General features: G+C 37.2%; 1 protein-coding gene and 1 pseudogene across 2 annotated transcripts in view; both read left to right on the plus strand.

Moving 5' to 3' along the window:
* Positions 1 to 14,366, plus strand: part of HPGD (hydroxyprostaglandin dehydrogenase 15-(NAD)) — a 31,223-nt gene extending 16,857 nt beyond the window's left edge. For both annotated transcript variants that reach the window (XM_006770729.2, XM_006770730.2), the window contains 3 exons: positions 7,311 to 7,387; positions 10,282 to 10,445; positions 11,470 to 14,366. In XM_006770729.2, the coding sequence (XP_006770792.1) occupies positions 7,311 to 7,387; positions 10,282 to 10,445; positions 11,470 to 11,608 (380 nt within the window). In that variant the 3' untranslated portion in view covers positions 11,609 to 14,366. The remainder of the gene's footprint in view (positions 1 to 7,310; positions 7,388 to 10,281; positions 10,446 to 11,469) is intronic.
* On the plus strand, positions 2,995 to 5,124 carry LOC102760666 (annotated as a pseudogene).
* Positions 14,367 to 14,581: the final 215 nt, after the last annotated feature.

Raw genomic sequence — 14,581 nt, forward strand, 5'->3', positions numbered from 1 at the left:
ATTGATGACCTCCTTCAAATCTAGGCTAAAAATTAAAAATCATGTGGTTCCACCTCTGCAAATATGCTTGATACAAGGCATGGGGCCTAACAGAGTTAGCAACTGCCAAGTTCCAGGCTTTATGATAAAATACTGGCTCTGTGATATCACATTTAACTTTTCAAGTCCCTTTAATAGAGGTCAATTTAAAAATCTTCGGTACCTATATAGTTGAACAACTACTTTCAAACAAGCTTCATAACTTGGAAAATGTGGTAAGAATTAGCAGTAGTAATAAAAGTAACTTTATTTGCTATATTTTAGGGTACATCATGGATGAATAAGCCTATATTTCTGGATATTAATTGGTCAGATGCCAACTGTTATAAATATGGGAGCTACCTTTCTTGCTTAGTCCTGGCACAGTTCTCCATGGTGTTCACTTTGTAGTCTTATGGCATAAAATTATTAAGAAGACAGACCAGAAGGAATAAATAAGAAAGGTTAAATAGTTATAAATTGACCTTTTGAGGAATGGATAAATGATGTCATTTCCTAGCCTGGGGAATGAAAAGACTACTAGGTAATATCTTCTAGGATTTAACCTGCATAGATATTACCTAAGGACTTTGTTTGTGTGCGGATTCTGACTCGGGAGGTCTGGGAGTGGGTCCTAAAATTCTGATTCTGGTCTTTGGACCACACTTTGAAGAGCCAGCCTCCAGTTTGCAGAGGGATCTTCTTTGAGTCGCTAGGAAGCTCATCTCAGCATAGGCAATGGCTGAATTTTTAGGAAGGTGGATTTTGGTGGAACAGTAGGAGCAATGTTCTGAGACTTAACAATGTTAATTCTTGAAGTTACCTTTCTGGAAAGCTTTTAATTATAGAAGATGTAGTTTCATGAAAGTTTATGTCATTTTTTATGTCAAGTCACACTTCAGACCATATGTGTTATGGTAAACATGAAATTGAGGGTGAAGGCAGCATCAGATAACATGTCCTTCATGTGGGAAAATCACACAATGGGGAAGTCCACCAGTTACTTTGGTCAGCTTTCTGCACGAACATTGATGAATAGATTTTCAGTAGTTCTCCTTTTTCCCCTCATATTAGAGAAGTGATAGTGAAAAACAGAAAGATGGGTAGACAGTTTTGTGTTTGTGGGAGGGTTTTTTGGATGGTAAGGAAATGTGAGGAATTCAGATTTCTGTTTTCTGGCACTGCTGCTGAGTTTGAGTTGTCAGGGAAAGATCAGTATCCTTAGATTCTCAACTTATTTTTCTAAGTTGAATTTCTTTAGCACTTCTATATAGTCCATTTTACAGCGCTTCTATTTATTTAAAAGAAAATGATGATGTAGTACACTTGCCTTATCTGAGCAGATTTCAGTTTTTAAGATAATTTTTTGAGCTTTTATCTTCTATGAGATGTAGGGATTAAAGTTATCTCTTTTAAATATGGGTAGAAAGAATATTAAAGATGGAAAAACAAATATGGAAATGTAAATTATGTTTTATTTTTCTAAATAACTTCCTTATTTCTTCTATAATTTCATATGTAATTTCCAGGCATTTAATGTTTTTTTTTTATAATTATCTCATCAGTCTATGGCTATTTGGTGTTGTTAACCTGAGTGGTTATAGAAAATATGTCTCTGTTTTATGGGTCAAATCTCTCTCTCTATTGATATTTTTTTCTAAATCTATAGTTATGATAGACAAACACCTGTTACTAATTAGACATGTTATAGTTTGAAAGCCTTTATACAAGTCTATAACTAAACTTGCACAATGGTGGGCCTAGAATAAGTCTTGAAAAGTGTGTACTTTTTGTAAGTTATTCATTTTTAAGCACAAATAAAAGATTTTTCATAACATTAAACAAAATGACATTTCTTTAGAGACTACTTTCTCATTGTCACAATCCTTTGCTTTGTTGTTACTCTTAAGTCCTTTAATAGTAAGACAAATAAGTTCCCTGTGCATATGGGAATTAATTTGCAAGATTTTAAAAACCCAGTTAATTCCAGTAACTAATTGGTCCTGTGTCATTCTAATGGCAAACCTTCCCTAAAGTTGGATAGGGTTGATCTGGCTGTTCAACCAATCAAGTGCTACCCTACCCCCTGCACCTGGGGTCCTCCCATTGGTTTTACACATTTCAATAGAGTATGTTTAAATATTACTTCATTATATTTTGTACTTGAGAGGTACTATACATAGATCTTAGATAAATGCGCTTCTGTAAATCCTGTTGAACTAGGGTAAGCAACAGTCCACAGCTTGTCAAGATCCAGAAACTATTCCAAGTTAGGATTCTCTACCAGGTTTTAGTGGCATTTTAGTGCAAAAGCTACATTTTCATAAGAAGGTACAAGGCGGATAAATAGGTAAATAAGTCAATTAAACAGGACTTTAAGATATTTCATTTTAAGGGAAAATGTTGAACTTTAATTTATATTTTTACAAAAAAAGAATAGCAAATAGTAATGTTTATTATTTTCCAGGCCCTCATTTCAGTATTTTATGTAAATTATCTCAAGCAAGACTCAACAGTAACTACTATTCCTACTCCATTTCACAGAAGAGAAACACAGTGGTACCCAGCAGTTACCCCCTCAAAGCTAACATAGCTCATTATGGTGGATTCAGGATTTTGAACTCAGCCAGTCTGACCCCCAAAGTCCAAAACCACTGTGCTATAATCCCTCTTGATAAACTCGATTAAGAGGACATTTTTAAATGACTACATATTATAAGAAGTAACATTCTGGTAAAGTTTATTGGGGTGACATTGGTTAATAAAATTATATAGGTTTCAAAATCGACAGTTCTATAATACATCATATGTATATTGAATTATGTGTTCACCACCCAAAGTCAGGTCTCCTTCTGTTACTGTTTACCCCCCTTTACTCTCTTCTACCTCCCCCATCCCTCTTTTCCCTCTGGTAATCACCATACTATTGTCTGTGTCTGTGAGGTGGTTTTTTGTGTGTTTTTTTTTTCTTAATCCCTTCACATTTTCTGTCTCTTTTGCTTAGTCACTTTCCTCTACCATAGAGGACTGCTGTGTATAGATAGTTGTGTAGATTGTAAACCACACACATTAGGGGGTGCTATTTATGCAAACTACCACATGAATGATGTCCTCAGAATCCATACCATGATTGGCACACTTAGCACAATTCTCCATGTTGACCCTTATTACCAGCATCAGAACACATTTTGTTTGAAGCACTTAGAAACGTTATGTTTTGGTGTGAGGGTTTAAGGTAAGTAATAGAAGTATGGTTAACCAATACTGAAACTAAACCACAATAACAATAATGCTATACTTATAAAGAAAAAAAAATGTGTCTTAAGAACCAATAGAAAATGTTTGATTTCTGAAAATTTTTCAGAAATCAAACTAAAATTTTGGATAGGGTTGATCTGGCTTGAAAAAGAGTTTGTCTTCCTCCATTTAATATACCTTTTCAAAGCAACAGACTGAGGTAGATAGTAAATCTCTCAATTGAAAGTCAGTTGAGCTGCTTGAACCTCTCACCTTCCTCCCTGAACAACATGAGCTTCCGCACCTGCTCCAGCTTCTCCACAAACTACTGGACCCTGAGCTCTGTGCAGTTAGTGGCAAGCCATCGGGCCCACCTGGCCAGCAGCCTGTCCAGTGTCTATGCCGGTGCTGGGGTCTCAGGCTCCCGGATTTCTGTGTCCCACTCCACCAGCATGTGGGGCGGGTGAGGGCCTGGGGACTTGGCTTCAGGGATATCCAGGGATCTGGAAGGTATAGGGGTCATCCAGAGTGAGAAGGAGACTATGCAAAATGCCTGAATGATCGCCTGGCCTCTCACCTGGAGAGGGTGAGGAGTCTGAAGGCTGAATATCAGAGACTAGAGAGCAAAATCTGGGAACACCTGGAATAAGAAGAGACCCCAAGTCAGAGCCTGGGGGCATTATTTCAAGACCATCGAGGACCCAAGGGCTCCGATCTTTGCAAGTTCAGTGGACAAGGCCCACCTCACTCTACATATTGACAATGCCCATCTTGCTGCTGATGACTTCAGACTCAAGTATGAGATGGAGTTGGTCATGCCCTGGCCTATGGAGAGTGACATCAATGGGCTTCAAAGGCAGTATGATTGATGACGTCAATATCACTCGGCTGCAGCTGGAGACAGAGATGAGGCTCTCAAGGAACAGCTACTCTCCATGAAGAAGATCCACGAGGAGGAAGTAAATGGTCTACAAAACCAGATTGACAACCTGGGTTGACCATACAGTTGGATGCCCCCAAATCTCAGGACCTCAGGAAGATCATAGCAGATATCTGGGCCCAGTATGAGGAGTGGCTCAGAAGAACCAAGAGGATCCAGACAAGTGCTGGTCCCAGCTGATGGAGGCAAGCACCACAGTGGTCAGCTCACAGACCACTGACATAGGAGCTGCTGAGATGATAGTCAAGGAGCTGAGACATATGGTCCAGTTCTTGGAGGTCAACTTGGACTCGATAAGAAATCTAAAAACCAGCTTGGAGGACAGCCTGGGGGAGGTGGAGACGGGCTGTGCCATGCAGATGGACAGCTCACTGGGATCCTGCTGCAGCTGGAGTCAGTCCTGGCCCAGCCAGGGGCAGAGGGGCAGCATCAGGCCCAGGAATATGAGGCCCTGCTAAACAAGGGCAAGCTGGAGGCCGAGATCACCACTGACCAGTGCCTGCTGAAAGAAGAGGAGGGCTTTGATCTTGGTGATGCCCGGGACAAGAGCAACTCTATACAGGCCCATCCAAAAGACCAGCACCCACAGAATTGTGGGTGGCAAAGCGGTGTCTGAGGTCAAGGACACCAAAGTTCTGAGGTGTTAAGGCAGCAGATGTGGGGCACCCCTTGGGGGAGCAGGAGACCAAGAAAAAGTTTATATTATTGGGGGTGGGAAAGAAAGTCATTTGGAAGGTAGGGGAAAAACGTTGCAGATCACTAACCCATCCTACCTATTGGACATATAAGAAGCAACAGTTAACATCTACATGGATTGTGGAGATAAAGGAAAGCTCTCTATTTAACTAAATTAATTGCAACTTGCCTAACTAAAATAATTGAAGAATAGAATTATTTTTATTATTTATAATATCCCCAAACTGGAAAGATCCCACATATCCATCAGCAGGTGAAAAAAAAAATGAGCTATTGATACACACTACCACATGGATGAATCTCAAAATTATTATCCGGAGTGAAAGAAGTCAGACAAAAAAGAGTTTCACTATATGATTACATTTATGTAAACTTCCAGAAAAAGCAAACGAGTCTATGGTGGCACAAAGCAGCAGATCGGTGGTGGCCTAGGGGGAGGGGAAAGGCAGGAGGAAGAGATGACAAAGGGACATCAGGAAACTTAGAAAATGGATATGCATGTCTATTATCTTGATTGTGGTTGTGGTTTCATGGGTGTCCACATATGTCAAAACTTATATTGTATGTCAATTATACCTTAATAAAGCTGCAAAAAATATAAAGAGAAAAGGATGCACAATTTCTGCACATCTGAAATTAATTTATGCAGCTTTTGATCTGTATAATATCAAAAAGTGAAACAATGCAAGAGTCAATGTTTTTGCAGGATAGCAGTGAAAATGTCATCGAAATGTTACAACAAGATTCATAAAACCAGGTGGCATTTTAAAAATGCAAATTCCTTCTCTTTCTGGTTGCACGCTCCGTTCTACCTTTAAAGGAAAGAATATGCCTTGTGCTTGCTTGCTTCTTAAACAGAAACAACATAACAGTATTTGATATATTGTACGTTTGTGACTCTTTGAACTACCTTGGGTTCAGAAGTTCAGTAGCTCCACTTACGTAACAGAAATTCATTCCAAATTCAACTTTGACATTTATGAACAGCATCCCTGTGCTCTTGGTGGCCGTGTCGACTAGCTTATCGCTGATGTCGGTTCACTCTGCATTTCCTGCAGTCCGTGGACACCATCCCACAACCACGCTGCCTCTGTCTGAGAAGCACTTAAGGAGAGAGTAAAACAGCAACCAACTTCAAAGAACAAGAAGCCGCAATGCCTGATGCAACTATTTATTGCCCCCATCTCAACTCCTCATACACCTGTGTACACTGTGCAGGCATCGTGACTTCTTGTTGACTGATATTGCCGAACGTAAAGTAACTTACACATTTACTTAACCTACAAGCAAAACAAAACAAGAAGGGAACTACCTGTTCCAGTACTTTGAGATCACTGGGCGGACGCACAGTGTGTGAATTATCATTCTCGGGATTTAAATTGCTCTTGGCAGGCACCCAGGGAGTGGTTAAGGTCTGCATTTATTGCTGAACTTTGGCACAACGTGCTCAACTGATTGGTGGTGCTCTGGAACTAGTTAGCTGGGTGGAGGTGAGCACGCCTCAGCAGAATAATTGAGCGTTATTAGCATGACTTTTGATAGTAATATCATTAGAGTAATCAGGGATCACTGTTTCTTGACTCAGAAATCATGCATTTTAAAAATGTGAAAATGAGTTACTTCAAGAAATTAGATAAAAATTGAAATATACAGACAGCTGTAGTTAAAAGTCTTACTGTTGATTAGATGGAGAATTGACAATTATGAGAGATAGGCTTGATAGGAATAGTTACTATAGTAAAAATGAGTTTTTCTTGCTGTTTTATTGGAGGGGAAGGGAGAATTGGACTAGGAGGTAGGGGAGAAAAGATGCTATACATGCTAGAGTCCTGCTTTTTCTCCAGACCATGAATTTAATTATGTTTTTGATTAGTTCCTATTGCCTACATGTGGAAAGTTAAACAAATTCTAATATTGTTTGAATTCTGTACATGATTATGAAAGGAAATGAATTAAAACCATAGATTCTCCAAATTCCATTTAAGCAACTTAAGCCTCTTCAGCCATTTGGAAACCTTTAAAAATGTAGACTATGTACTTTTAAAAAATCCAGACTTAAAGACTGAAAATGAGATGGTAATTTACTGGATTTAAAGACGATTCTCTATAAGTTTTAGATAACATTGACTTCTCTTGACAGAAAGTCGGGGAAACAGAAAAGTTATATATCGCATTTGATTGCACCCCGCAGCTATAACTTACCTGCAGTGCATTCTGGGCACTGCAGTAGATAGAGATCATGGAAGGAATGACCATGATAAGACTAGTGAGTTCTACAAAGCTGTCTGGTGATTGTTTCCGTGTATTTTCTAGATTAATTTTAAAATGAACAGGCACAAATTATTCCTTTGCATAGCTATGATTGGGTTTCATCTGCTTATTGTTTAATGAAATTGTTTAAATTTGTTGTCTGTTTTAGGACTCATGCCAGTTGCACAGCAGCCTGTTTATTGCGCTTCAAAGCATGGCATAGTTGGATTCACGCGCTCAGCAGCGGTGAGGATGTAACAACCACACTATCTCTTTTTCTCTCTGTACATGTGTGTAGCATGAGTTCTATACAGTCGAGGGGAATAAGTTCAGGATTCAGTGCATCTGAGTAAAGTAAGAATATTATAGTTCAGTCTTTATTATAAAAAAATAGTTTTAGATCACATAAAGGACCAAATAAAGAATAGATCATTTTATTTTTTTTAAATATTTTTATTGATTTCAAACAGGAAGGGAGAGGGAGAGAGAGATAGAAACATCAATGATGAAAGAGAATCATTGATTGGCCACCTCCTGCACACCCCCTACTGGGAATTGAACCACATCCTGGGCATGTGCCCCTGGCCAGAATCGAACCTGGAACCTTTCAGTCTGCAGGGCGGTGCCCCATCCACTGAGCCAAACCATTTGCAGCGGTTCTCAACCTGTGGGTCATGACCCCTTTGGTGGTCAAACGACTCTTTCACAGGGGTCGCCTAAGACCATCCTGCATGTCAGATATTTACATTACCATTCATAACAGTAGCAACATTACAGTTATGAAGTAGCAACGAAAATAATTTTATGGTTGGGTCACAACATGAGGAACTGTATTTAAAGGGCCAGAAGGTTGAGAACCACTGAGTTAGGGTAAGAATAGATCATTTTAAAATGAAGTAGATTCTGAACGTAGATGTGTTATTGAAAAATATTCTAAGACTACATAATGGGAAGATAGTTTTTAATTTTAAAATTGACTCAAATCTAAAAAGTATTAACTTCTGCTTTCCTGAAAGAGAATTTGCAGTATGCTTCAGCCATTACCTGTCACTGCGTGAGAGCATAGGGGTATGGCAGAAAGGGTGGGGCAGGAATTCACTGGGTAGAGTAGTGAAGGATGATGTCTCCATGGAGCCCTAGTGAGTAAAGTGTACACAGCCTTAAAAAATTTTTTTAGACCTAATTGATCACATGCATTGATAATGTAAAAGGGGCCCAGCCGGCATGGCTCAGTGGTTGAGCATTGACCTATGAACCAGGAGGTCACGGTTTGATTCCCAGTCAGGTCATATGCCTGGGTTGCGGGCTTAATCTCCAGTTTGGGGCATGCAGGAGGTAGCCAATCAATGATTCTCTCTCATCGTTGATGTTTCTATCTCTCTCTCCCTCTCCCTTCCTCTCTGAAATAAATTTTTTAAAAAAGACAATGTAAAATGGGAATGCTTTCCTTTCATAATAACTGGGGAAAAAAAGGTAACTTGGATGAAGCTAGATGAGCAAGGAAAAGTAGGATGAGAAATGACTAAAGATGTAAGCAAGAGCCAGACCAAGAGGGTGTTATGGGTTGTAGTAATGAGCTTAGATTTTATTGAAAGTGAAGCCATCAATGTATTTTTTACACACAGGAGTGACAAGATCAGATTTCCATTTCAACAAGACCATTCTGACAGCTAGTTAGAAAATATGTTGAGAGGACACATGCAGAAAAGATGAGGAAATTGGGAGGTCTCCGCAGTGGTTAGTCTAGATGAGAAATAGAGTCCAGACAGATGATGAGAAAAATATTAACCACAGAAAAAATACTAGGATAAAGAAAACAGATGTGTGACCAGTAAATGTTCAATCAGAAAAGATAAGAAGCTCTCACAATCTTAATTTAAATTCACTGGAAATTTAATTTCCAAAGGCTTCATCTTTAACTCAACTTTTGAACGAATACATAAAGGTATTAAAAATCAAAATAAACCTCAAAGACCAGAAATCTCATATTTACAATTGCAAGACTGGGAACTTATACAGTCAACTCTTATTTCTGATAGTTATGGTCTATAAAATCACTTTTAATCACTGAATTAGCATTTCCTTGGAGCCTCTGGTCACAACATTTTGGTCAATTAATACATCTGTTACTTTCTGTGTAAAGTTTTATGTGAATTTCTGTTTAAAGATACCTTATTTAATATGTATTGTATTGATGTTGAACTCATGGCCAACAGCACTTATACCTCACACTTGAGTGAAGCTTATTTAACACACATATTTTCTCTGTAAGGCCTGCTTGGGAACACTAGACATCGATTCAACACTATGCTTGGGCGAAGGGGCATTTTAAATAGCAAAATCACAAATGAAAAGCACAACAATAAGAAAAACACGGACTGAATGCACTGTGAAAAGGAGACCTGTTTATAGTTAGAAGAACTAAAACCAGAAAACAGAGTATTATTCTGTTGAACCTCAGTTGGGACATTGGCATTGTGCAATTCAAGTTTCTCCCTGCTCTGTGGCTTGTCCACAAATGACCCTGAAAGCCCCAGGGAATTGGGGGGGTTACAGATTAATTTTGCCAAGTAAGCAAATGGAATCCCCAAATAATCAACTACATTTTGTTTTACAGCTAGTTCCAATACATCCGTGGGGTGAAAATTAAGCCAAAGATAGTCTGAAAATACTTAAATTTGTCTTCTAGATAATGAAGAGTATCTTTAGAATCAATCAAAGTCTTAAAACTTTCCACTAACAGTATTATTTAAGCAACTATTCTGTTATTCAGCCCTAATCTTTGAAAGAAAACTTGGGATATTAAGTTTAAGCCTCAGCTTCTTCCCTTCAGATTCTGGCAGTGTTCACTAGATAAGAGCAGTTTAGATAATTAAGTATTTTCAAGAGTTTTCCAGTAATATTCATTTAAAAATTTTAATTAGGTGAGGCTTTCCGGAATTAATTCAACACTTTAGATACATATTCTTTTACTTTCTGCTATGAACCAACTTTAATATTGCCATTGTTATAAAGCCACAAGGATATCTGACTAGTATTTTTCACATCAGAGCCTTTGAATAGCTTTAATTATCAGTCTGTCCTATGCTGTGCATTTGCAAGACTACTGAAACCTGAAACTTCCCTCTTCCAATTGGCAGATGGCTACTAACCTTATGAACAGTGGTGTGAGAATCAACGCCATTTGCCCAGGCTTTGTCAATACGCCCATCCTTGAAACCATTGAAAAAGAAGAAAACATGGGACAATATATAGAATATGCATACCACATCAAAGATATGATGAAATACTATGGGATTTTGGAGTGAGTAAAGCTATACCTATCTTTTTTATTTGATGGAGCAGAGCACTTATCTACAACTAAGCAATAAAAGGGGGGAGAGGGAATAAAGTTTTAAAGTTGAGAAACAAATGCAAACTTCAAAGTTTGGCTTTGGCATACTCTGTGAAAGAAAATATCTTTTCGGGGTTTCTGAATAGACTGTGTTTCTACATTGTGAATTTTGCGTTAAGGTATAGACAATGCATTATTAATACCTTCAGCCACAATCAGATATAGTGTAAAAAGGTGATGTTTAGTTATCTTTGGAAGCAGTGATTCCTTATCGGCCTAAATTCCAAGCCATATTTACTTATACCCTTTGTGAAATTTCATATGGCCGCCTAACTGCAATCATTTTTATACTAAGCAATGGGTCAACACGTGTTTGGTGAACAACGTCTGAATTAGAGCAGTCAGATGTCACAGTACAGAGTCATAGCTATCCTGCTGATGGAATCAGACCATCTGGGGTCAGATCCCAACTCCACTTCTGACCATGAACTTCTCCATCAAACTCAGTTTTCTCACATGTGAAATGGGGATAATATTAAAACAAACTTAGGGGACTTTTGAAAGTCCACAAATAAGTTGATCCATGTAAAGTACTTAAAACAGCAACAGATTCAATAACAGACATGCAATTAATGTTAGCTAAAATTCTTTCTATTTTCACTCGAATAACATTTCTGTCTGATAAGTCTAACATGTACTGGTAGAATAAAGATGAGAAAATAATAATTTTGTCAATGTCAATAATAAATATAAATTCGTAAATCCTTCCTGTCAAAATGATAGCAGGTTAGGATTGGAAATCTACTAGTTAATTTATCAAAGAACATAGTTACTATCTAACTGAATAAAAAATAAAAAATGTTTATCAGCTCCCTGATAAACATTTTCCTATTACATGTTAAAAGTAGTAAATTATTCAAAAGTAACTAAAAACTGAAGTGAAAATTATGCCTTCATCTTCAGTTTAAAACACCAGTGTTTCCTTTCCTTTTAGCCCATCAACAATCGCCGATGGATTAATAACACTCATTGAAGATGATGCTTTAAATGGTGCTATTATGAAGATCACATATTCTAAGGGAGTTCATTTTCAAGACTATGATGCAACTCCACTTCCTGTAAAAACTCAGTGAACATCTTCTATATCAGCCAGAACTGAAGATAAGCACAAGTGACTTATATCAGACCATATCTTCATTTGAATATAACTTTCAAAGTGAAATGTTATTGTAGGACTCTTCCCTTCATGCACTTGATGTTAATTTTTTCCTAAATGATTAGTTAAATATATAGAGAAAAAATTGGGGACTGTCAAAAATATGATGTGAACCAAAGCTAGATTTTGATCCTTATGGTCTAGGTAATGATTAAAACAAAGGATATTCACGGAATATTCTGCTTTTCAAAACATGTATTTAAATTTGTGGTTCATAAATATTGTTTTTCAGAACATCATTTTAAAGGGGATACTTGAATTGTTATATAAATCAAACCATATGTAAAAAACATGCCTCATTTTGTTTCAATATTAGCATTTTAAAAGAGGGAGGCTACTGACCATGGCAACTATTTAGTAACAATAACTTTTATTTATATACCAGCTTTCAGCTGAACATGTCAGCTTTTAAAGTTGTGGCCTATTTGGCAGCAGTTAAGGAATACATTACAGTGTGCGTACAATCCTAAATGAAAATCTGATGCATGAAAAATGACAGAATGTAACTGGCTGAGTTGTTGATTCACAGTTCAGCTTCCCATCTGGGAAAAGCGGTTTTCCCTCTTTGCTTACTTTAAAAACTTTCATTGAGTCCAAAAATCTCAGGAATGAAATTTGTAATAGCTACAGCAGAAAAGATAGTGCTCCTAAAATGTTATATTTAAGATACACTTATTAAGAAACAAATACAGATGTAATTTTTTTCAGATTAGTTCTCATTTATTTTTACTAATTTCAAAAGTGCCTTCCTTTTAATGAAACTCCCCCTCCCCGCCATTTTCCAGAAGTTACTTAGTGTTCTATGTATAGCGATGCAATTTGTTGCAGCTTCCACTGTAAATGTTTTTGTATGCTCGGAGCCATAATCATAAGAGGTAAAAATAGCTGTGGTGTATTTCTGTTTTCCCTGTCAAGTCTTTTAAGATGGGATCATTAAGTGCACCTGCTTTGGGTAACCCTATTCACAAGCAATAATTAAAGCTAATAATAGTGAAAGCACAAGATTTCTAACTCAATCCTTTCCTCTTATACCTTAAAATACAAAATGTAAATGTTGTATGAGTGATTCACTGTGTCTGCTAACTCCAGAGCTCCCAGCTTGGAACAAAATTTATCCACCTGAGATTAATAAATATTTCCTGGAGATCCTGGAGTGTTGCCATATCTTGCTTTGTTTTAATTCTGCCATAGAGAACAAGTTGCTTTCACTTTTAAAAGGGAATTTGAATATGAGTACCTGTCATCTAGATCTTCACATAATGTATTTCAAAAACCACCAAGAAATGAACATCCGTGACTGTCTAACAGAGATAAATTGTATAGTTAGCACAATTTATTTGTACATTATGGCCGTGACCAATCACTGAATAACATGGGTACTATATGTGGTGTGTCACTTTTGTATGTATTTTTCCATTGCAATGTGTAAAGTTGTAGTTTAAGCTTTTCATTCATGGATAATTCTTTGTATTGACATCCTTCAGTAAACTTTGTACTTTGATTTTTAATTTTTTTTTCAAATTAATAAACTACGCAGACATTTACAACTGAGTAGAACTAAAAAATGTGATTTATATTTTAAAAAGTTATTTTACATTAAAATTTATCTTCTATAAATAGCTTTAAATAAATCGATAATGTTATATGACATCTCTACATGCTGGTTGAGAAAAAAAATAAATATTAAATTGGGGGGAGGTTTAGTTCCGTTAATTGTATCTTTCAGTGAAAATCCTAATGTGAATAATATGTATTTTTCAAATGTCTTTTCCCTATACATGAAGTAGGGCTTGCAGAGCAGCAAAACTAAAAATGTGTGGGCACTGAAAAAAGATTGAGATTCGCTATTGACATTGAAATGTCCAACAAACCTATTTTTTCAAAATAACAATAGTCTTAGGTACTTCTTATAATACCATTTAAGATACAAGTGATGATGTCAATAATTTCCATCTATGCTTTATTTATTCATAAATTTAGGACACAGAAGAGGTCCGAAAATGTACATTTTTAATAAAATCTAAAGTCATCCCCATACTAAATATCATTTGATGGGTAGCTTTTTTCTTACATTAGAATTTCAAAAGGCACACTTACTGGTGCCCTGGAAAAGGTGATTGGACCTAAGGTCACAAGTGATGTCATCGGTCCTCCATCTCTGTCCTCTTGTTGGCTTCCCTCCTAGGCAGCTTTCTTCATATGATGCTTACAGGAGCTACAGCCGGATTCTCTCCAACCTCCAAACTGGCAAAACAAGAGCCTGTTTTTGGCAACAGAGCTCATTGGCCTTTCTTAGCTGATGTGCAGATTACTGAGACATTCCTGTACTCAGAGAGATACCAAACGACATGCCTTCCTCAGAGCTGGTAGAACTGGAGGGTGCTGGGGAACACAAAACATGGGCAGGAAATTGACTTGCATCCTATGGACTAAGAAAAGGAGAGGGGTAATTTTCAAGAGGAAAATGAGGCTGCCGTTACCAGAACAAAAACCAGAGATAACCTCTGTAGAGGAAGACAGAGTGAACAAAGGATTAGCTATGCCTTAATCCTTTAGACAAATTTCCACAGACTAACGTGGTGCCTATAATATGCCTAGACCCATGTTTTTCAAATTGTATGTATCATGTTGGATGGGATATGACAGAAGAAAATCAATAAAAAATGCAGCAGGCATCTCATGCATATATGTCCATGCTCATTCTTAATGTAAAATATATTTCTTATTGTGGGCCCAAGTGAAAAACGTTCAAAAGCTACTTGTTTTAACATTGACTGCAATCACTGCCTCTAGACAGCCTTCATTTCTGAATTTCTGACTGTTACCATTTTAATCCTATAGTTCCATTCAAATTTATTAGCACCACTTCTAATTCTCCTTATTAAAATAC

The sequence above is a fragment of the Myotis davidii genome, unplaced genomic scaffold (genome assembly GCF_000327345.1).
Source record: "Myotis davidii unplaced genomic scaffold, ASM32734v1 scaffold404, whole genome shotgun sequence".
NCBI classification, from domain to species: domain Eukaryota; kingdom Metazoa; phylum Chordata; class Mammalia; order Chiroptera; family Vespertilionidae; genus Myotis; species Myotis davidii.